Source organism: Astyanax mexicanus, chromosome 20 (assembly GCF_023375975.1).
Source record: "Astyanax mexicanus isolate ESR-SI-001 chromosome 20, AstMex3_surface, whole genome shotgun sequence".
Lineage (NCBI taxonomy): Eukaryota > Metazoa > Chordata > Actinopteri > Characiformes > Acestrorhamphidae > Astyanax > Astyanax mexicanus.
Genome location: NC_064427.1, coordinates 23,329,102 through 23,353,600, shown reverse-complemented (window position 1 = coordinate 23,353,600; position 24,499 = coordinate 23,329,102). Strand labels below are relative to the sequence as shown.

The window sequence follows — 24,499 nt, the reverse complement described above, 5'->3', positions numbered from 1 at the left end:
TGGATATTATGTAGGACATGTTTGCTTCAGGCTGAGCTTGTGCTTTCTTTTTGAAGAGACATTCTGACACGGCAACCTGTAACCTGTAGTCATAAATCATTCTTTGGGTGTGTCCTAATACTACTACTACTGTACTACACACGCTGCACTTCTGCTGTACTATAAATTGACAGGCTTAAAGGAGAAATCCAGTGTGAATTGGGCTGTAGTGAAACATGATAACGAGTACAAACTTTTGTTTAATAGTTCACCTCTGTTTATTCCCAGCATTGCGAAATGCATTGCTTTTAGTCGATGCTCCCAACAGGCTTACAATGCTAGTGATGGGGCCATAAAGTTCCCCATACAAAAATCTTTGCTATTTTTACACAAGCTCGTTAACAAACTCGAAGCTCACAGTAGCTACAATATTCTTGCTTTTCCACTGAATTAATTATGCAGCTTGTTCCCCTATCCTACGTATTAGTTTGTGCTCGTCAGTCGACATATCATTGCCTAATTTTATTAAAATTTTAATACATTTTAATCAACTATCTGTGCACTTTCAGTGTTCTTAGGCCCTCGGATTCCATCAAAGAGAGCACCATCTACCCTCTCTCTTGGCTCCGGCAGCTGATTGCAAGCTGCATGACCAGGATTCAAACCATTGAATGATCTCCCAATCGTTGTGGCAGCACTTTAGATCTGTGAAAATGGCCAAGGGACATGTAACCAAATACTAATGTTGCTGTATGTATATTTTTGACCCAGCAGATTTGGTGACATTTTCAGCAGACCCATAATAAATTTATGAAAGAACCAAATTTTATGACTGTTTTTTGTGACAAACATGTATGTGTTCCGATCACTCTATCACAGAAAAATAAGAGTTGTAGAACTTATTGAAAACTCAAGACAGCCATAACATTATGTTTTTTTACAAGTGTATGTAAACTTTTGACCACAACTGTATATGACCATGAGTGCAAATGTTGCTGAATCATTTTCTAATAAGGCTAATCGGAAGTTTTCAGGCTATTTTCTGTTTTTATTAAACTGAAGATCATTCAAAAATGATCTTTCTCTAACTTTCTACTCTCTGCTTTCCTTAGACACTCGGACCTGTCGTATGAACGAGTTCAGCTGTGGTGTCGGATCCACTCCATGTATTCCTGTCTTCTGGAAGTGCGACGGCGAGAGTGACTGTGACAACGGCGAGGACGAGATGAACTGCGGTGAGTCACAGGCCTGATGCTGCTGACACTTGCGATGAATGAACTGCCTGTAAGATCTGTGGTGGAAATACTGCTTACACTGCCTAGCCCTGGGGTGTTTGCTGCATGTAAGTCAGGGCATTAGTTGCATCACATGGCAGAGGGTGAGTCAGCCTGGGCTGGGAAACTGGAAGCAAGTTGTGTCTGGGTAGGAGCTTTTGGAGGAAGACATATGTGAGGGTTTCTGTGAAAGACGGATAATGAGTTCAATAATATTTCTTGTGACTAGCATTAGTTCGTTTTTTTGGGTAGTACCCTATATGGGGAACATTTTTTTATTAGGGCATCTGTCTTTTTTTTTTTTTTTTTTTTTCTTCTTCTTGAAATGAAATGAAAGGTACTGTATTTTTTGCACTTTAATGCACACCCTATTATAAGGTGCACTATCAATGAAGGTCTATTTTATAGTCTATTTTCATACTTAAGATGCAGTGGAGTATAGGGCACATTGTAAGACACGATAAGGAACTTCTAATTTAGCAGGTTAGCTAACTATGTTAAGTTAACTAAGTCAGGGCGCCGAGTGGTCCAGTGATCGCTGCCACTATGAGCAGAAGATCGCAGGTTCGAACCCCCAGCTCATGCCGCTTTGCCATCAAGCTTCCTGCGCTCAGGGAGCAAAATTGGCCCTGCTCCCTCCGGGTGGGTAGATGGCACTCTCTCCCCACATCACTCCTAGGGTGATGTCTGCAGCACAGGGCGTCTGTGAGCTGATGTACCGGAACCGAGTCGCTGCGCTTTCCTCCGAGCGCGCTGGCTTCTCGGCAACGCTGCATCAGCAGCTTGAAAAGAAGCAGTGGCTGACTTCACATGTATCAGAGGAAGCATGTGCTAGTCTTCACCCTCCAGGTGTGTTGGGGCATTACTAGTGATAGGGGGAGTCCTAATGAGTGGGTTGGGTAATTGGCTGTGTAAATTGGGGAGAAAATGGGGAAAAATTTGAAATAAAATTATATATGTAAAAAAAAGTTAACTAAGTTAAGTAAGGCTATGCTAAGTAAACAAAACTGTAATAGAACAGATTTCTCTCCTGAAAACTGCTTATTTGGTGAGTAAAGAGCTTTCATTTATTTACAGCAAGCTTAGATCCCCAAATTTCTCCAGCACTAGGCTAATTGCTAATACTGCTCCAGCAGTGCTAGCAGGGGTTAGCAGCAGGATACAGGCCGATAATGCTCCCCTCTGAACAAGAAAATGGCAGTTAGCAGCTAATTTTAATACTGCTCCAGCCCCCAAAACTGAAACTCCTGTAGAATGTTGTACTTCAGTGGTGTGGCTTTACTGCTCCTTAAAATCCTTTAATTTCCCAAAAACAGTCAGTGAATACTACCAGTTGGGTATCAAGTTGTGTTTTTTTTTTTTTTTTTTTTGGTTTCTTTAAAGTTAAATCCTGTTTCTGTTAGAAGGATTTCTTTGTTCCATTTGTACAATAATTAGTGGACTTTCCTCATTCAGTAAGGTATCTGAGAATGCGTATGGGAATGTCACCAATGTTACACCCCTGACACACACTCACTAAACCTGCCACCCCATTATTAATTTAGTTTGTACAGCTGGGGCTACCTCTGCCCACCCTAACGCTGTGTGTGTGCAAACCTAAAGCCAGATGTGACCCTGAGTCTCACTCCTGTTTCAGGTAACGTCACCTGCGCTCTTCTGGAGTTCACCTGCAGCAGCGGCCGCTGCATCTCGCAGAACTTTGTGTGTAACGGTGAGGACGACTGTGGCGACGGCAGTGACGAGCAGGACTGCGCCCCCTCCTCCTGCGGCCCCAACGAGTTCCAGTGTGGAAATGCCACCTGTATTCCCTCAGGCTGGGTTTGCGACGACGACCCGGACTGCCAGGACCATTCGGACGAGTCGCCTCTGCGCTGTGGGCGGAACCCCACGCCACCAGCCAAGTGTTCAGTCAGTGAGATCCTGTGCGGGTCGGGAGAGTGCATCCACCGCAAGTGGCGCTGTGATGGAGATGCTGACTGCAAAGATGGCAGCGATGAGAAGAACTGTCGTAAGTAGCTTTTTAAAATGTGTTCAAATGGGTTTATATAAAATTTCTGGTCTGATAAGTTATGGTTTTAATATTCCCAAATGATCTTCTCGCAATTTATCCTTTATCCACTAACTTTAATAAAGACAATGCTTTGTGAACTGTCCAATACAGCTACATTGCCCAGTCAAAATATGCCATAAAATATGCCAGTATGCTCACATTCATGAGTAAAGTATTACAGCAGAGAGGCTTAACATAGAGGCATAAAAGTCACAGGAAGCTGAAGTTTCTCATACTACCATAGTGCACGATCGCAGGTGCTCGTTAAAGACAGTGTTCTCAGCTCTGTGTGCAGGCTCTACTTAGTCAAGTAAGCCAAACTCATATTTGTAGAATGTGTAAAATTAACACGCCTCATGGAGGCAGTAGAATAAAAGACTATTTACATGATACCTCTGGATACCTCTCTCGAGAGTCCATTACTCAGCGTAGTACAGTGTGTATCAAAACACAGACGAGCAAACCAACACCACTTATCACAAAAAACAATACTAATTGTGCAGCCCATGTTTATCTATGATTAAAAATGCAGCAGCAATGTCATAAAGCTAAAATAGTTGTGTCCACAGTGATTGAGCTCTTATTGCTTTGGTTTGTTTCCACTTTGAAATTAACATTGAAGTTCTGCACAGGAGTGCTCAGGTTCTCTGAGATGCATAACCAAATTTGCCTTCCCTTGATTGATTGGTATTAACAGATCATACTGAAAGGTTATCCCCAATATTTGCTAATCCAACACCTCCCAATCACATTTCTCTCTTTTCTCTCTTCTTTCTTTTCAGGCCAATGTTTCCAGAATTCTCCTACCTTAACTTATTCTCCCATTTTATCATATGCTGATGGCATGGTCAGAACTCTCTAATGGTCCTGGAATAATGAATTTTCACACATTGGATTTAGATTGGATCATAATTGGATTAGAACTGTTCTGCTGTTCAATGCTGAAACCATAAACCTTTTTATTTATTTTTTAACTGCTGACTCTCAGCAGCATTAGAGCTCAACTGTAGAAGCGCTAATGTCTGTAATTGCACTGTTAGAATGAAGATTTAACTTTTAAAATGATTTTATTAGCAAATAATAAGAGCCTTCAGTGAAGTTCCTTGCTACTGCTGCATTTGAGCCAATTATTTACCATGAAACTCGGTTCTTATTTCACATTAATCATTGCTCCTAATGGGTCTATCAGATAGATGTTCTGTGTGGTATGAATGAAAATTTGCTGTAGCTTTGCTTTGGCAAAACAGTGGCTTGATTGTGGCCTGCTGAGAGGATTAGGAGTTATATCTGTGTTTGGTGCGTTCTGTAAGAGGTCAGCTCTCTGGCATATTATGAGCTGTAAGGTCATTCCTAGTTCTTTGTTTTTCCGTTTTCCTCTTCAGCGGCTCGCTCCTGCCGACCTGACCAGTTCAAGTGTGAAGACGGCAGCTGTATCCATGGCAGCCGGCAGTGCAACGGTATCAGAGACTGCACCGACGGCACGGACGAAGTCAACTGCAAAAACTGTGAGTGTGCTGCAGCCCCAGTCGTTTCCGCTGTCTGAATTCTCAATATCTGCAGCTTTTACTGTGATTAGTGTGGCATGATCATATACTAGTGCATCTCAAAAATTTTAATATAACTAAGTAATTCAGTTCAAAATGGATCTACCATCACTGACCATCAGTAAATTGTACATTTCCTTTGGAAATCAAGGGATCAGAGTCTGGAGGGAGAGTGGAGAGACACAGTCCAAACTGCTTGAGGTCTAATCTAAAATTTCCACAATCAGTGATGTCATCTGCTGGCGTTGGTCCACTGTGTTTTATTATCCAGTCCAAAGTCAGTGCAGATGAGGATTTCATTTTCCAGCAGGACTTGGCACACTGCCCACACTGCCAAAAGTAGCAGTTGGTCTTATATAATAATTTTCTGAGACAATGATTTTTGGGTTTTCATTGGTTGTAAGCCATAATCAACAACTATAAAAGAAATAATCATTAAAAATAGATCACTCTGTGTAATACATCTATATAATAGACGAGTTTCACATTTTGAACTGAATTACTGAAAGAGTAACTTTTCATTGATATTCTAGTTTTTTGAGATGCACTAGTATATCACGATGGCCTCGTGTGTATACTGGATGTGGCGTAGAATTGGGTCAAATCTGTTACTCCATGCAGTTCAATCAGGTTATTTCAGAAGTTCTGTAATGGAAATTAGTCAAATACCAACAGGCTTTCAGGATTCACTCCCTGAAATAGTAGTGTAGAATCGTATAGTGAGCTTAAGGACAAAGAACAGGCTTCCATCCAAGTCGTGGGCCTGGCATGTGGCCTGCCGCTTTTGTTTTGTCTCTTGTGATTTTGTTGAAAGGTGCCAGGGAATGTGTTTAAGAATTTTAAGTTGTTTTGAGGTGTAAATAGTAGTGCTGTCAACATTTTAACACGTGATTTTAATCCAGACATGTGAACATCAATTAATGATTTTACCTGAAGTTTAATTATTTTACAGAGCTTGTGAGGTATTAATGGTTTTATTTAGCAGCTGTGGAACAAAATACTGATACACTGATGCTGTGAATTATAGAACGCAATGTATAGTGATAGCGGTACTGTGGGCACACACTAAGTTCACTACTGTTAAGTTTAGAATTAACATATAAAGCTCTGGAAAAAATTGAGAGCACAGTTTCTGAATCAGTTTCTGATTTTGCTATTTATAGGTTTGTTTTGAGTAAAATTAGGACAACATTTCTCCCAAATTCCAAATATTCTGCATTTATTTGCAGAAAATAAGAAATGGCTGAAATAACAAACAAGATGCAGAGCTTTCAGACCTCAAATAATGCAAAGAAAACAAGTTCATATTCATAAAGTTTTAAGAGTTCAGAAATCAATTTTTGGTGGAATAACCCTGTTTTTTAATCATAGTTTTCGTGCATCTTGGCATGTTCTCCTCCACCAGTCTTACACACTGCTTTTGGATAACTTTATGCCTTTATTCCTGGTGCAAATAATCAAGCAGTTCTCTTTGGTTTGCTGGTCTGTGATCATCCATCTTCCTCTTGATTATATTGATTATATTCCAGAGGTTTTCAATTTGGAAAAATCAAAGAAACTCATCATTTAAGTGCTATCTTTTTGTTTTTCCAGAGCTGTATGCATGTTTGTATAATATAACATAATTTATAGTAATGTTACCTTTTTTTTTTTTTTTTTTTTTTTTGGTTAGTGACCCAATGCAACGGCCCTGACAAGTTCAAGTGTCGGAGTGGAGAGTGTATCGACATGCACAAAGTGTGCAACAAGGCCCGGGACTGCCCAGACTGGAGCGATGAACCAATCAAAGAATGCAGTGAGTTACTGGATTACACTTTCTAGATTTTTTTTATATTAGCAGGAATGTAATAAATGAGTACAAAGAGCAACGCTGATCCAAGATCAGCTTCCTGCTTGAGCAGAGTTCTGCAACATTGAGCACCAATAGAGAATATGAATGGGCCCTTACTTAAACATTTGTATTTACTGTAAATGTATCGCAGTGGGGCTTGAGCCTGTACTGGGTGATGCATATCCTAGACACAACTGGGACACCAGCCAATACTGCTAGTGTATGAAGAAAGTGTATTATAAAGGGTCATCTTGCTTCATTGTCAAAGTCTTTTCCTTGGCCTACTTGAAGAAAGTAAATATAGTGAAGATTCTGTATTCCAGCGCATATATCTGTGCAGCGTGAAGCTACTTTAACACAGAACAGTGTTTTCAATCGGCCAAGCAGTACGGATGTAGTAAACAGACTGTTGCGGCTGCGAGCTGTGAACACTGCACAAACCACAGTGTGTAAACAGCATGGAGCAGCAGAGACAGCCTTTGTTCATAGCAGTATATTATAATCTGGATAATATCAGATTAAACTGCACCTTATCAGCAGTTTAGGTCAATTAAAAAGAAGTATATTTGATAGCTGGATCAGATTGAGACCAGATCACATCCTTACCATAAGCATACCGCTCCAGGAAAAAAAAAACCTTGGGCGGGGTTGCAGAAGATTACAATGGAAGTTGGAGTCAAACTTGGTGTTAATGCTTTAACATTGACAGACCTAATTTATACAGATTCACATCTACAACTTAATTGCCTGGTTTAATGTGTTTTAAAAAACACTTCACCAATTTTAGATGAATATAGACTTTAAAATTGCCTTAAGCCTTTGCTTTGTATAAACAGGAGGACCAGTGAGTTTTCTGGCTTTCTCGATCACATGACATCACGTTCAGTAGCTCCTCTATTTCCACTCTGTTTTGTTTACGTGGATCTCCATTGAAAAACCATGCCCAAAGTGGACAAATAGCTATTTTAGTAAACACAAGGTGATGAAACTCCGAACTAAAATTACTGGAGGACCAAGGAGTTCAGCGAAAAACAGTAGGTAATTCAGCCTGTAATTTTCTCAGTGGACGTCTGAGAAAAACACATACATTGTCGTTCTGGACGGGAATAAAATCACAGAGGACCCCCATATGAACGAGAAAATTATCCCAGGAACCCCTTAGAAACGTATCCCGTCCAGATAGGGCTTTATGCTCCAAATGACAAAAAACATGGGATTTTCTTACTACATACAAGATGCTATTCTTTGTGATTTGTTTTTTCTTCTATATGTTTGTGGCTGTTTTAAAGACAAAAATCACCAAATAGAGCTGAATGTTGACCCCAGGCACAATAATTGATTACCTCAGCTTCAGGAATTAATCTGTTCTTGTGTTTGTGGTTGTGACCTTGTGGTCGCGGGAGCAAGCAGTGAGACACACATATTGACTGGCTTGCTTTATGACTCATTATAGTGGAGCAGTTCAAGGACACGGTTCTGTTTCTCCAGTCGGTCTGTTTTCCTCCCGTCACCCACCTCCGCTACCTCTAGAATATTGATCAGCGTGTATTTCCTGTTCTGTGGGTCGGGCAGCCTCCTGCCAGGTGCTGGTATTGATATTCCGTTGGCGTGAGACACCTGCCTGCTTTTCATTTCAGATCTGAACGAGTGCCTGCTCAACAACGGCGGCTGCTCGCATATCTGCCGCGACATGGTGATCGGCTACGAGTGCGACTGCACCCCGGGGCTCCAGCTCATCGATCGCAAGACCTGCGGAGGTGTGTATGTTGAGTTTGTGTGAGCGTAAAAGTTATATGGACTAATGACTGAGAAAACAGATTTAAGTCTGGGTGTCAGTGGAGCTGAAAATGGGTTTGGAGGAGGTTTTGTTTCTGATGGTTTTGGTGCGGTACTTTCTCATTTACAGTCGCCTGCATCACTGCGTACGGCTTCTGTTGCGTGAAATAAAGTTGCTGCATGTTTTTTAACGCCAAAGTTTTCTTTTAGAAGTCATTCATGCAGTTTCTGTACTGTTTCCACCTCCCCTGCAGATATCAACGAGTGCTTAAACCCTGGCATCTGTAGTCAGATCTGCATCAACCTGAAAGGAGGATACAAGTGCGAGTGCCACAGCGGCTATCTGATGGACGCAGCTACAGGAGTGTGTAAAGCAGTAGGTAGGTATAAGTATAAGGAACTGATCTAAAAGTTGCTCTGGATCCAGTGTGTGAGTTTTCTCTGTTTGGCTTTGAGCCCATGCTAATTAATTTACTCTAATTAGTTTTTTAAGTCTTTTGTTGTAATAGTGGACAGTAAGGGTGTCCACTTCTTCTGATTCTGTAGGTCTGGATTAATTAGGCACAATTTGGTGACTTCTTGAATATTAAAATAAATTAAGTTTCAAATATAAATATCACAATATATTTCTTAATTTTAATCGATGGAATGTAATTCTGATGTCTATATGAACAAAATAAAAGCTACAGAAAATGCCTACAATGGATGTCCATCTACAAACGTCTGGTAAATGCATTTCATAATTCATGTAATGCATGCTGTAATAAACATCAGTGACTGATTCTATACAGAATGTAAATATCTGGGGAAAAAAAAAAAAACAATTCATTCCACAATGCAAAAAACACAATCACAGAATTGAAGAATAAAATTTAATTCAGATATGAACATGGTATACAACAAATTAAAAATAAAAAAGAAATTACTCAAGAAAAATATTAAGGTGGATGCTCCGCAATTGTTTAGATTCTCCGTAAAGTAGTTTGTGTGTTTTTTGAGCATCATTATAAAAGAGGAAACAAAACAACAGTAGCTTAAATATATTGGTTGTAGTTAGAAACTTCAAAACAGCAAAAAGGGTCTCTACAGTAAGTTTTTTTTTTTATCCAATCACAGCTAAAGATATGAAGACTGGAGTGCAAGACTGCTATCTAGCAGCCAGGGATTAAAAAATACAAAATGAACCACAGTTTGAAACCACAGGGTTCCTGCACGTTCTTAAAGTCTTAAAATGTCTTAAATTGAAATCCGGATAATAAAGGTCTTAAATTGTCTTATATTTGCTGTAAGTTTGCTGTAGGTGTTACATTTTAGACTGTGCGTTAAATGCCAGTGGGATAGCATATACTAATGTTAGCGGAGAGCTAGCTATTGTTACTGGGGAGAGAGCTAACCTTAGTGGCGCACTAGCTAACCAGCTGCAAATTAGCTGCAAAATAGCTAACATTAGCCAAAGCTAGCTAAGCTTAGCAGAGAGCTAGCTAAGCTTAGCAGAGAGCTAGCTAAGCTTAGCAGAGAGCTAGCTAAGCTTAGCAGAGAGCTAGCTAAGGTTAGCAGAGAGCTAGCTAAGGTTAGCAGAGAGCTTGCTGACATTAGCGGCGAGTTAGCTAGCTAACATGCTAACACATTGACTTCATCGGTGAGCTGGCTAACGTTAACGGCGAGCTAGATAACTGAAAGGTCAAAATAAGTCTTGACTAAGACTAAAATTATGCAGCCTAAAAGTATGCTATTTATTAAAGTTTTTACTTCCAGTACAATAAATCATTTTCTTCCAAAGAATTTATAAATGTAATTATTTTTTTGAGATCTTAAAAAGGTCTTAAATTTAATTTAATTTGACTTCTAAAATGTAGCCAGAACCCTGCACAAGTCTTTACTTGTAAAGATGTATTTCTCCAAACGAACTCATTTAGCAGAGACTTCACATTTGTGCTGTTCTGATTTTGCATCAGCATGTAATTAAACCATTCATAAGTAGACTTTACCTTCATAAGGTGTCTCTCTGTCTCCTGCTCTGTAGGCAAAGAGCCGTGTCTGATCTTCACTAACCGGAGGGACATCAGGAAGCTGGGGCTGGAGCGGCGGGAGTACACACAGATCGTGGAACAGCTGAGGAACACTGTGGCTCTAGATGCAGACTTCACCCAGCAGAGGATCTTCTGGGCAGATCTTGGACAGAAAGCCATCTTCAGGTACTGAGGGCTGTGACCCAGCAGTTTTGTTAACCAAATCAGGCTGGGTGCTGTTGGGTTTAGTTTTGCCATAGCGACTGTTTTTATTGGTTTTAATGAACTTAAATTAATTAATTAGCTGACTCTTGATTTTTCTTATTCATTTGCATTCTACAGCACAGTCCTGGACAAGCGGGAGGATGTAGGCTACACCAAAGTAATTGATAATGTTCAGATGCCTGTGGGGATAGCAGTGGACTGGATCTACAAGAACATCTACTGGTCAGACCTGGGCAGCAAGACCATAGTGGTGGCCAATTTCAATGGCACGAAGCAGAAAGTTCTGTTTGACCGCAACTTGAAAGAACCAGCTTCCATTGCTGTGGATCCACTGTCTGGGTATTTATAGTCTTTAAAATATATTACAATATAAGTTAGACTGGATGATATGGCCAAATTATATATTTTATTTATTTATAGTTCATTTTAGTTGATGTGATATGAATCCAGTATTAATACAAACAATGTACAAGCCACTGAAAAACTCACCTTTCAAAGGTCTGAAAAAGTAAATTTGCCAGTTTGTGTAATGTACTCTGTAGTAAATAGTCAGAAAATCAGTCAGTGACGGATGATTTGCATACTCCTAGACCTTCTCTGTCACAATATAATATGATTATTCTTAAAAGTGTGTAAAATTCACAAAAGTGCTGTTTCTTAGGTTTCTTTACTGGTCTGATTGGGGAGAGCCGGCCAAAATCGAGAAGTCCGGGATGAACGGGGTAGACCGACAAGTCCTGGTTGAGACGGACATTCAGTGGCCCAATGGAATCACTCTTGGTGAGTTAGTTACCCATAGCAGCTAATTGCCTTCATGGTTGTTTGGATTTTTTTTGGTTTGTTTTAAAACTGGTGCTGATCTAAGCTGTTTCTGTTCCAGATCTGATTAAAAGCAGACTGTACTGGGTGGACTCTAAGCTACACACACTCTGCAGCGTGGACCTGAATGGAGATAATCGGAGAAAAGTCCTGCAGTCCCAGGATTACCTGGCCCACCCCTTCGCCCTCACTGTGTTTGAGGTAAGGGAATATGCTGCTATAGATTTGACTATGTTCTCTAATATAATTTAGGCAGATTGGTACTGCTTTAGTTCTGTGCATCATCGTAACAGTTTTTTTCAAGTTTCAAGGCAAGTTTTTTTTTTTTTTTTTTTTATAAGTAGTTTTAGACCCTTACAGGTTTAAACGCTTTGTACAACTTTGGGTAAATCATGATGTGTAGATGTTCTGAGTGCTTTTATATGGAACATTTTAATTTTTTGTATGCAAGTGTATGTAAAAAATAAATAAATAAACAATGAAAAATGATCATTTTGAGGCATTTCTATTGGTCCGTTCATCATAAAAGAAAGAACTGCCAAATTCAGATATTTTTTTGGGTGGGTAACACCAAACACCATAGTAAAGACTTGTGCAAAATCATGACCTTGGTCTTCTGAATATGTGCACTGCTTTTGTTTCTATGGGTCTTTTTAACTCCCACCTTGTGTTTTATATTTGGCAGGATCGAGTGTTCTGGACAGATGGCGAGAGCGAGGCCATCTATGGGGCAAACAAGTTCACAGGATCAGATGTGACCATGCTGGCCAACAACCTGAATGAACCGCAGGACATCATTGTCTATCATGAGCTCATCCAGCTGTCTGGTGAGTGCAGTGGTAAAAGTACTTCACCCAACCAGTTGTACCTTTAATAATAAAAAGTGATACCTCTATGGCATCAGTTCAACTATGTGGAGTGGTCCAGCAGTCTAAAGCACTCCCACTATGATCAGGAGATTGCTGGTTTTAATCCCGTTCATGCAGCTTGCCATTAGCTGCCAAAGCCCTGAGAGAGCACAATTGGCCTTGCTCTTTCCCCTCATCACTACAAAGGGTGATGTCGATCAGCACAAGATGTCTGCCCGGCATCATTGTGGATAGGGGAGCCCTAATGAGTGGGCTGGGTCATTTGGATAAAAATGAGAATTTTAAATAAAAAACTCTTTCTTGGTTACTTAATCTAGTTACCATATAAATATGGTATTTTTATATATATACCATATAAATAGCCTGTATTTGTATGTCATCCACAGTTTCTTCAAAGCTTCTACTGGAACAGCTCCGGATGCTCAGTGATGTGTTGTGCAGCCCTGCAGGGGGGATTATTGATGAGGGCTGGGCTGGAGCTAGGCTGAATTTGATGGTGACTGAAAGCTCTACGTTTGTTTCTCTGTAGGAACTAACTGGTGTAACGAGAAAGTGAACAATGGAGGCTGTTCCTACATGTGTCTCCCAGCACCTCAAATCAACAAACACTCTCCAAAATACACCTGTGTGTGTCCGGTAGGCCAGGAGCTTTCCTCAGATGGCCTGCGCTGCAGACCAGGCAAGTACCTGGACGTGTTGTGGTTAATTGCCTTTTTCTTCCCCTGCTTTGTCCCTTTTGTTTAGTGTAGCCTGTTTTGAGTTTGAATTATTTATGTATCTGTGTGGATTTTTTCCCTTTGTTTTTCTGTCTCTCTCTCTCTCTCTCTCCCTCCCTCTCTCTATCTTTGTCTCTTTCTCTCCTTTCTTTTTCTCTGTCTGTTTCTCTGTCTTCTTCTGTTTCTGTCTTTCTTTCTCTGTTGCTTCTTTTCTTTCTCTCTCTTCCTCTCTGCCACTCTGTCTCTATCTTTTTCTCTCTCTCTTTTTAAATAAGATCATTATTTACACAAACTTGAATGCAAACACTGTTTAAAAACAAAATTTAAGTTTCGCACCACATAGATCCTTGTCTTCAGAAGATAATTTTTTATTTTAAAGCCTGTACCATAGTATATACATCCTGCTTAGACATACAAGGTAACATGCATACATCCAGAAGAAATGTATGTGGTCTTAGTTATGTAACATGTATACACAAAATTCATATTGTTTTACAATTGCAAAATATACTCTTAGTTTTACTATTGAATCATTGGCCTTTGATAATCCTTTTCATCATTTGAATCAGAAATGTAAATATTTTCTCAATTAATCAAAAATATAAATCAGTATTTAAAAAATAAAACAACATTTATTGCTTACAGACACAAGTGTAGGATTTTACAGTAGCAGTTTTCATTTTAAACAAAGCTTCTGCTTTTCTGAGCAAGTCACAACTAGGCAGTAATTACAGTCACAACAAGCCATTGTTACTGCTGGCAGCAACAGACGTTTAAGGGTTAATTTCCAGCAGTGTTCTTCAGCAGTTCTAGCATTTTCCTCTTTCTCTGCACCTCTTTGTGTGGGGCAGTTTGAAATGTCGCGCTTGTGCTGCCTGACAGTTCCGCTCTGGCTCTGACTGCCGCCGTTGTCTCATTCTCCGCGTGACCCCTCGGCTTGTTTTTATGGAGACAGCGATGTGGAGGCCACGCTCAATACCACGTCTATTCACAGAGCGAGCATGCCATGTTGAGTAATATACAGATGGTACTGCATTGAAACGCCGGAGAGTGAGCGCCACACTATAGGAGCTTGCAGGAACCTGAAAGGGTGGGGGGGCATTTTAGAGCTTTTTATGCTTCTTAAACCTAAACAAAAATAACGGGGTTTTCTTTACTGTGCAACACATTGCTGGTGTAAGGGAGCCAGCAGGAGAGCGCTCTAATTGCCTGGGTAAAGAATGCAGGAGCAGTAAAGTGTTTTCTCGGACATGGATGCTTTCAGCAGATGAAGATAAAGAACTGAAACTCATGAATGGTGTGAATGCTCCATGGCTTCCATGGCAGGGCTGCTTTCTTTTTTGCTACTAAAACCAGATCAACAAACTGAAATCTGGGTTTTTTCCCTTTTTAGCTCTTATCCAAGAACCACTGTATGCACAAGAGCCAGTACTAAGACTAAGGGGTAGTCTTAATGCCAGCCCCAAGTTAAGCCTAAAACTGTATACATTTGCTCATTAAATAAGTTAGAATGTACGTGAGTGACTGGCTTAAACATTGGCTGTTTGTTTAATAGTCTAAAATAGTCAATGTACAGTATTTTATGTATGTATTTATTTATTTACTAAAACACCCTGTTTTTTGTCCTTGTCATTTTCTGTGGGTTTTCATGTTGTGTTTTTTTTTTTTTTGTTCTGTACCCACCATGCACCACATGAGCCATTACTCTTACTACAGCCATTTAACAGTTTATTAAGGAAAATATAAACCCTTTACAGCTCTGGGTGGGGGGATAAGAAACCACTTAAAACATGTTGAGTTTCTTTTGATTTTACCAAATTGAAAACCTCTGGAATATGAATCAAGAGGAAGATGGATGATTCCAAGCCATCAAACCAAACTGAACTGCTTGAATTTTTGCACCAGAAGTGGCATAAAGTTATCCAAAAGCATCATGTAAGACTGGTGGAGGAGAACATGCCAAGATGGATGAAAACTGTGATTAAAAACCAGGGTTATTCCACCAAATTTTGATTTCTGAACTCCTAAAACTTTATGAACTTGTTTTCTTTGCATTATTTGAGGTCTGAAAGCTCTGTACCTTTTTTGTTATTTCAGCCATTTCTCATTTTCTGCAAATAAATGCTCTAATTGACAATATTTTTATTTGGAATTTGGGAGAAATGTTTTCCATAGTTTATAGACCTATACCTATAAATAGCAAAATCAAAGAAAAGTGGTCTTCCCCCCCCCCCCCCACAGCTGTATAAATACATATTTTGATTTATTTAGCAATTCTAATTTAAACATAATTTAAAAAATGGATTCTTGTGACAATTCAGCAGATTGGCTGACTTGTACTTATTAAATTATAATGAGACTTATGATCGATAAATAATTGTTTACAATTGTCAGTCAAAACAAATATCAAATTTTACATAGTTATGAGTAAGTTTTTTAACACCACCAAGTCCATAATATAACCCTAGTCAAGTCTGTAATACAAACAATCATGGTACATTTTTAATTAAATATAATTTTATAATAGTGCTGCTTGTGGTGTTGTGTAGCAGTGTGAGTAGTTCAGACATGGTGTTATCACTGTGCTCTCTCGTAACAGTGGCTTCTACAGACGCCCCACAAGATGAAGGGCGGACTCTCATACACTCCACACATCCCCAAGGTAATGCAGTCTCCGTCCCAGAGTCTCTAGACTGCATGTGCTTTAAAACCATAACTCACAGCTCCATAGTCTTTAGTGTGATCATGTTTAGCACATGCCTGGAAGACTTTTACTAGTGCAGAAGTCTAAGGGAACTTCTAGAAATCAGTTTCTTGGTTGCCATGTTGGGTAAATATTAATACTGTAGTGCAGTTGTATTGATTGGTTTAAAGGACCTACTGTAGTAGTATTCCTGCTAAAGCTGCTTTTAGATGGTCTTTAATGGTCAACCTAGTCATCCCAATAAAAAAAAAAAAAACATATACTTAGATGGTCACTAACTAGCTTACCTAAATTTTGTCATGCTGGTCAACAAGCTGGTTTTAGATGGTCTAAGCTGGTCTTTGATTTAAGGTGACAGAAAATCTGGTAATTCAGGCAAAAACATACATTTTCTTAGCCAATATCTGGCTAACTAGCAAGCTTTCCAGAAAAGGGTATTTTGCATTTGATTTTGGTCGTGCTTGGCTGTTCAACCAGCTTGGTATTCATTGGGGACACTGGTTGACCAGTTTGGTCATGCTCTTTAATAGAGACGTTATTAATGAGAAGACAAACAACTAACTTGAGTATGAATGTTCTCGTAACAATTATCGTGGCTCCTGTTTGCATATAAAATCCCACCCTACAGCAAAAGAAGCCAATTGACTTGCTGTGGAGATCTGTGCAAGCGCAGTAAAAAAAAATCAAAAGTCAAACGCTGCAAATGTCTTTGAAAAATTTCTTTATTTTAGTAATACAGTTCAAAATGTGAAACTCTTTATATAGATGTATTACACACAAAGTGATCTATTTTAAGTGTTTATATATATATTTTTTTTTATTGAAGGTGATTACGCCTTGTAGACAAAGAAAACCCAAAAATCTGTGTCTCAGAAAATTGACCAATTGGTACTTTTGGCAGTGTGCCAAGTCCTGCTGGAAAATGAAATCCACATCTCCTTAACAGTTCTCAGCAAACATGAAGTGCTGTAAGATTTTGTCGTAAAAAAAAAAAAAAAAAAAAGTTTTCTCATTGGCTGTAAGCCATAATCATCAACAATAAAAGAAATAAACTTTTAAAATAGATCACTCTGTGTTTAATACATCTATATAATATAAGTTTCACATTTTGAACTGAATTACAGAACTGAAATATAGTAACTTTTCAATGATATTCTACTTTTTTGAGGTGCACCTGTACGTGTTTGTGAGTCCTGATAAGGTTAGTTTAGCTTAAAATGCCCTGACTTCTGTTTTTATGTCCTGATTAATGAAGGGACAGCTGCTCCAGTGGTCACTGCAGAAAATAGACCTGTTGGGTATCTGGAGCAGCTGCACTATAACCTAGTTCACTGTGTGCAGAGTCTTCACACAGGCTGTGAAGGGTAGTCGTAGCAGCTAACTGCTAACATAGTCTGTAGGTAGGAGCTTTTAGTCTAGTGGCTTTTGTGTGACAAAATTTAGTAGATAATGTGTTTTTTAAATCATTTGAATAACTATTTTTCAGTCAGAACCACTACAAAACCTAAGGTTGCCCCCCAAGCAAAACTTGTTGGTAAGATTCGCCACTTTTAGCATAGTGTGCTGCCTGGAAACAATCCTAACATCACTTATTAGCGTGGAATCTTCTGTCTTAAAAACTCTTGGATGAATTAGAAGTAGAAGTTTGTGGAATTCTCTGCAATAAGAAAACTGATTGGCTGTCAGATGCTCATGTGCTGCTTTGATTGTTTGTCTGCATGAGCGCCATTTTTTTTTTTCTCTTTGTATCTCTGTGCATTTAATCACCATATATTGTCTACTTTTAAATTAAATTTTCCTATTAACATTCATCTACACTCTTAATTTTCCTTAACATTTCTAGAGGTTGCTGTAAATTCTGCTATTGAATGTTTTTGATTTTGGTGAACTAGCCAAGTCCCCAATGTCCTGTGTGGTCTTAATTTTCCAATTCAGTTTTTAAAACCAACCTGTTTATTATTTGTCCCTGTCTTCTATAGAAGGAAATATCAGTACCTCCATACATGAGGTGAAATCGGCCAAAGGATCGGCCGCAGCCTGGGCAGTGCTGCCAGTGTGTAAGTAGCCCTTTCTTCTATCTGTGTACTGAATTTCTCTGCTTCTTTATTATTTAAACAGATACTTTTTAATTTTTATTATTATTATGTAACCAATATATTATTTAACCAATATTATATATACACGTGTCGACACCCTTTCTGATAAATACATTCAGCTACTTTAAATTGCACCCATTGTCAAGCCGGGAGCCATTTGTTGTCAAGGTGGCCACCCTAACTATAAAGCTCTGCAGAAACCCTCTGTTTTTTAAGAAACACTTTTCTTCAATCAATGTTAATTATCCTGCTACTTCACATAATTAAAGCTGAATATGTTCAGAATATAGGCACATGCATTAGTTATGCCTTATTCACCAATATTGTCTTATATAGTTTCTTGAATTTGTTGAACTTTAAGATTCATGTTTTTAAGGTAAGGAATTGACCACTGAACAAGTGTACAGCATTCTGTCTAATTGACACATACTTAACATCCAGAGAGCATCATAACAGGACGGTGTGTGAATGTGTGTTTGTTAATCTGACCTTTTGTACAGAATGTAGGAGTACTGGGTTAGTGCTGGAGATAAAACTAAACTAGCTACTTTTAAAAGTGTATTATATTACCTTCTACAGCTCTGTTCAAAACATTTAACCATTCAAATGCTTTCAATAAACAGAATTAAAATAGAATATAGAATGCTTTACATTCTATAGATCTAGTTCTGACCTGATTTCTAGAGCAAAATGTTAAAATACAGGTAATGAAGCTGTTGTCATTTATGTTGCATCATTATTTTAGTCTTTAAATATTGAGCCATGTGCCCACAGTACGAAAACACATGAATGAGCTGCTTACTTAATTTATCTGATTACATTTTTACTGTTGTACTAAGATTTAAAAGTGGTTCTTGGCTCTTTTGGGTTAAGAAAGGTTAAACCAGGTCATTTTTTGGTATTTACTAATGTTCAGGCATGTCAGACTAGCTCAAGTGTTTAACAAGCCTCAGACTCTAGAGGGTTACATTTATGGATTTCTTTTTTTTGCAAGAATCAATATAAACAAAAAACACACTGAACAAACCTGGAAAAACTGTGCATCTTGGAGCTGAACCTGATTGGTTCTGGTGCCTCTACTGCTTCACATGATGAAAATATTGAACCGTCTTGCTGCACTGTTTGCTCGAGGTGAAAAGCTGTGCAGTTTTCTCTTATCTCCTCCTTGGTGCACAACAAGCTGACTTGGTCAGTGACTCGTCCCATAGGAGATAAGATCACATGACCGCACGAGTGAGCTGTTTTCCCACAGTGCCTCCAGTGATCACCAGAGGCAATCAGCAGAGAAGGATTAAGGAAAATCAATTGTTGTTTTTTTTTCACAAATATTGTTAGAGCAAACTGTTATTGGTAAAAGTAAACTGTTGAAATAAAACGGAAAACAATAATATGCATGTTCATTTTATTTTGTTTTTTTTGTGACTCCTATTTTATTGATTATGAAAGCGTATTGTTTCAGAGAACTTACAGACAAGACTGCTAAAGATTAAATAATAGTATAATCATTAACAGGGTGGTACTATACCAAAATATAACTTACTTACAAATAAGAAATAAAAGGAGGAAGGAAAAACAGCTTTGGAACAAAAAGAGATCACTTAAAAAGTATTAGTTTCCTTGATTTCACCAAATTGAAAACCTTTGGAATATAATCAAGAGGATGATGGATGATCACAAGCCATCAAACCAAGCTGAACTGCTTGAATTTTTGCACCAGGAGTGGCATAAAGTTATCCAAAAGCAGTGTGAAAGACTGGTGGAGGAGAACATGCCAATATGTATGAAAACTGTGATTAAAAACCAGGCTTATTCCTCCCAATATTGTTTTCTGAACTCTAAAACTACTAAAAACTTTATGAACTTTTTTTTTTTTTTTTTTTTTTTTTTGCATTATTTGAGGTCAAAGCTCTGCATCTTTTTTATTTTAGCCATTTCTAATTTTCTACAAATAAATGCTGTAAATTACTTTCTTTTATTTATTTATTTATTTATTTTAATCTTAGTAAAAAGTAATTGATTCCATCTTATATATTTCATTAACTATATCTTTCTGCAGCTTTATCATAGAGGGCTCTGTCTGCAGCAATTTTCGAGTTATTGCTTTCTTGCTGGCTGCTAAAAAAAATAATCATACATCCATCTGCCCGATCAGCCAAGCTGGTATATTTCCCATATAAAGCACTAAGAACTCCTTAGGAATATCCAGGGATAGGAATATCAATTTGTGATTTAAATGCAAAGCAGTACAACTGGCCAGTTCATTCAAAGGTTATGGTAACAGTAATGAGATTAAATATACAGAAATCAGAGCTAACTTTTTTTGTTTATCTCTTGTTGTGTGGTTCTGTAGTGCTGCTGGCCATGGCTGCAGCGGGTGGGTACCTGATGTGGAGGAACTGGCAGCTGAAGAATAAAAAGAGCATGAACTTTGACAATCCTGTTTACCTGAAAACTACAGAAGAAGACCTGAACATAGACATCAGCAGACACTCTGCCTCTGTTGGTCACACGTATCCTGCGGTGAGTACTCCTCTTTACCAACTGAATGCTGATATTAACACTGGAAGGACAAATATATACTTTTAGTTTGGTTGGCTTATTTTTAGGTGGGATTGGGGGACTTAACATGGAAACAGGGTTATTTTCATCAGAGTCTAATGTCGTTTTGTTTTATTTAATATTTAATAGAAGTCATTTTTCTTTAATTTTTTTCTTTTTCTTTTCATTCTGAAATAAAATAACACAAATTTTTCATGGCAAGAAAATCTTATAAATCAACTTTACCAAAGCAAAAATGGCTTTTCATTCTAGCCCCACTGTGATATTAAGACTGTCTGAACCCAGTTATTTGCATTTGCAAGAAACAGCTTGGGGAAGATGTTAAAAAAAAATGTGGCCCCTTGTGGGATTGTGTTTTTGCTGTGTTTTGAATCAAGTAAAAATCTGGACAGTCTAAAGGTTAATTTCTGTCCATACTTTGAAGGTGTTTTTTTTTTTTTTTTTTTGTGCATGTTCTATGAGAATGTAAGCGTTAAAACGTCACATCTTACGTCAACAGAGGGCTCTGTACAGTGGTTCCCGCTGCGAACCATCATTCCTGGTTTCAGAACCTACTTTTGTTGGTGGAAACGTACCAGATCACAAGTAAAACAGTGAGGTTACATCGTATTACACAGTGCTAATTATTTTAAGGTGCTAGTTTAACCTGCAGGCAAGGTTAAGATACATTTATTCCAATGTTGCCACATTTATTCCTAATTGCAACATAAACTGTAGTCTTGCCATTACATAAATGTCATTGACTGCATTAATCCTGTTGTTTGGTTTTGCTGGAGGATCCTGCTGCATCTGTTCTCTAATTAGTCCATTTTAATAGCCACCAACAATATTGTAAACACGTATTTATTATTCTTTTCTAATAGTTGCAGCATCTTTTTCAAGTAAAGATTTTAAGAATTTTTAATATAATTTTACCTGCCAAAAAGAGACCAATTCTAAAAATCCTCAAAAGGTATAAAAGTGTCATCTCAATTACCATCCCTGCTGCTTTTCTTTATCCTTCAGAGCTGCTCTTTAGAAGTGTAAGAAAGCAGAATGTGAAACAATTAAACTGACTGGAAGTAATGTAAAGCCAGATCTCACAGAATATATAAAGTTTTAGTCAGTGTTCAGAACACGCTGGTTATTCCAGACATTACCGTATCTTATAAGTCTGTTCGTCTCCTGCAGGTTTTCATTTCAGTAAAGCAGAAGGAGCACCTGACTGATGGTGTTATCAGCTGATCTCTGTCCTCCAGTACTTGATGTTAATTATGAGGTTTGCTTCTGCTTGTTGGGAATGAACCCCTGCAGACACATTGCTCTTTGTGGATTTAAAAAAAACATTGTTCTAAACAGGTTTTCAAATCATAATTAAAAATCTAAATGTTTCAGAATTATTCTAACTGTATGCTCTACACTTGGGTATCCAACATTGGACAAAAGTTGTGGGATAACAAAATTTGTAAATTGATCATGAAATGTTAGACAAGGGGATGATATGGGAACATTTAGTTTTGTGTAAGTTTTGAGGTGTTACCAGTGATTGAGGCTTGACACTGGTCAGCATGCTAATGGCAAGATGATGTAAATTATGTGGGTTGACCGTCACAGTGACTGTGCCGCATGTGTACCAAGAATACGTCATAGAAATACTACCACCAATTGACTTTTCATACAGTGTAAGCACTAGGGGTGGGCGATATGGACCTAAAATATCACAATATTTCATGGTACTTTTGCAATAACTATACTCTTGACATTGAATTGAAAATTATGTTTCAAGAATACACCACTGCAACAAAATGAAAATTAAATGTTTTATAATGATTTATAACGGAAGTCAATGATCCAGAATGTCAAGCTACTAACAATGCACTCCATATATCTCCATATATCCAGGATTAAAGTAGAATAAATTATACTGGACAGATGTAAGTGTAATTATTATTATTATTTTTTATTATTATTTATTTATTTTTTCTTAAAACAGCAAAAAAAGGTAGTACCCTGATGTGATGTAATAATTAGGGGAGGGTGATGGGGCACAATATTTCTGAGTATAATATCGTTCACGATATTCATAAATATGATAAAACATGGCACACCCCTAATATGCACAATCTTTATTATTATTATTGCTGACCTTGATCTTGCCCATTCTGTGCGGTGCTTTATTATGGAATATTTCATTGTGTTTATTTATTTTTCAATCTATTTTACAATTTTAGCATTTTTATATTTCAGTTTCAAGGTCTGAACATTCTTAATTCAAAATGCATTGCTCTTTTAAAAGGGTTTTTTTTTTTGTTGCTATTTATGTATTCCAATTCCAAGTATTGTCTATACGAACAGGCTAGGCAGAATTTACATTCACATTTAACACACTAGTTGCTGGAGACCCTTTGTGCATACAGCCTACAGCTCGGAGACGTGGACAGAAGTCCTGGAACACGATACAAGTTTCTGTCCCATAACATGTGGCACATCTGTGTAAATTGTTTTACTAAGCCATGGAAATCTAGATAGTAGTAAACCTTTAATCCTAAGGATCATTATTAATCTTATTTTTTCTTTTTTTTTTCTTTGCAGATTTCAGTGGTAAACACAGAAGACGACCTCTCGTCATAACCAGGCCTGTACACTGCTCCCGTTCATGAACTGTCCTCTCTGGACCTCTTTGCCAACCGCTGCTGTTCCAGCAGACCTCTGACTGTCAGATGCCTTCCGCAGTGCATTTCGCAGTTGTATTTCTCGGGGGTGGTGTGCGTCCTTTTGTGTGAAACACTACTATGACTATGGATATGGACTTCCTGCTCACGATAAATGTGCCCAAAGCATTACTGCATCCGGGATATGACCTTTCACTGGTTCTACCCCTGGTTCAATCTCGAGGAAACTCAGAGCCCAGCCGTGGTCCGTTGTTTTGGACGCTTTGTGGGTGTGTGCGAGCGTGTATTTAGACGAAATGCTTATTTTTAGGAGTCCTGCTGGTTTTCTTTCTTCTGGTTTTCTTTTTCGTAGGAGCGTTCGCCTCCAGAAGCACATTCTTCTCAAGCTTCCTGTGTGTCTGTTCTGGTGGGGAATCTCTTAAGTTCAGCTGTGTAAGAGGAGTGCTGTTGAAACCTATTTGTAAAACACTGTATATAACCCTGTCTAAAATAATGAATCAGGATTCCTCAAGCACTTTGATCACATGGTCCTGTGTAAATAAGATTGTATACATTTGACTGAATCAATTTTGCTATGGTGGGTGATAATACCAGGGTAGAAAATGTATGGAGGGAGGGGAAAAAGTTTGTTAAACTATTTTGTATGTTTGTGTGCTGTTCCTGTGACCTTTTTATAGCACTGTACTGCGGGGACTACATGCTCTGTATTGTGAAGAAGAAGATAAAGAAACATTTGCGAACACTTAAATAAAAATGAAATGGTCAGTAAAGTCAGATCTATGAATGTGGGTTCAATTGTATATAATTCACTTTGGTAACCCATTACACAAACTAATATTGTATGCTTAGATCCTGATGCATACTTTAAAAGCATCATTAAGGATTATATTGTCTGTAGTAACTCATAACATTAGGATGTATCATCAGATATTAAAGAAACATGGTAGCTTTTAAGTATTTTAAGCTCTGGCAGCTTTTGTCAGCAGAGCTTCAGCCAAAATGTTATTATTAGAACTGTGCAGTACATCACGATAATCTGTGTATGGCTTGTAGCCTCTGAATCTGCCCAACACCATTCCCCAGTCCCATTTCCACACTCGGGGTTGCCAGGTAAAGAACACAACAGCATGCAAACAGTGTTCTTCAGTCATTGAAACAGGCAAACTGGCTATTTTTCCAATGAACAGGTAATCACAAAGGTTTGCTAACCATAGCTGGGTATTTTACTACCACCACCTTTTAGTGTAGTGTCTAGAAATAAGCATTAAAATGTATTAAGCTCTGGAAACAATTAAAAGACCACTTCAGTTTCTGAATCAGTTTCTCTGATTTTGCTATTTATAGGTATATGTTTGAGTAAAATGAATATATTTGTTTTATTCTATAAACTACAGAAA

At 38.2% G+C, this 24,499-nt stretch overlaps 1 protein-coding gene across 3 annotated transcripts in view; it reads left to right on the top strand.

Annotated features, from left to right (window-relative positions):
* Positions 1–23,876, top strand: part of vldlr (very low density lipoprotein receptor) — a 40,497-nt gene extending 16,621 nt beyond the window's left edge. Inside the window, exons 4-20 of one of the 3 annotated variants that reach the window (XM_022681219.2) lie at positions 1,092–1,214; positions 2,890–3,261; positions 4,686–4,808; positions 6,520–6,642; positions 8,316–8,435; positions 8,709–8,834; positions 10,478–10,649; positions 10,806–11,027; positions 11,350–11,468; positions 11,569–11,708; positions 12,193–12,334; positions 12,906–13,055; positions 15,692–15,754; positions 17,283–17,330; positions 17,776–17,853; positions 20,243–20,412; positions 23,023–23,876. In XM_022681219.2, coding sequence (XP_022536940.2) covers positions 1,092–1,214; positions 2,890–3,261; positions 4,686–4,808; positions 6,520–6,642; positions 8,316–8,435; positions 8,709–8,834; positions 10,478–10,649; positions 10,806–11,027; positions 11,350–11,468; positions 11,569–11,708; positions 12,193–12,334; positions 12,906–13,055; positions 15,692–15,754; positions 17,283–17,330; positions 17,776–17,853; positions 20,243–20,412; positions 23,023–23,061 — 2,330 coding nt within the window. In that variant the 3' untranslated portion in view covers positions 23,062–23,876. The remainder of the gene's footprint in view (positions 1–1,091; positions 1,215–2,889; positions 3,262–4,685; positions 4,809–6,519; positions 6,643–8,315; positions 8,436–8,708; positions 8,835–10,477; positions 10,650–10,805; positions 11,028–11,349; positions 11,469–11,568; positions 11,709–12,192; positions 12,335–12,905; positions 13,056–15,691; positions 15,755–17,282; positions 17,331–17,775; positions 17,854–20,242; positions 20,413–23,022) is intronic. The other 2 variants (XM_022681220.2, XM_022681221.2) reach the window with 2 other exon arrangements.
* Positions 23,877–24,499: the final 623 nt, after the last annotated feature.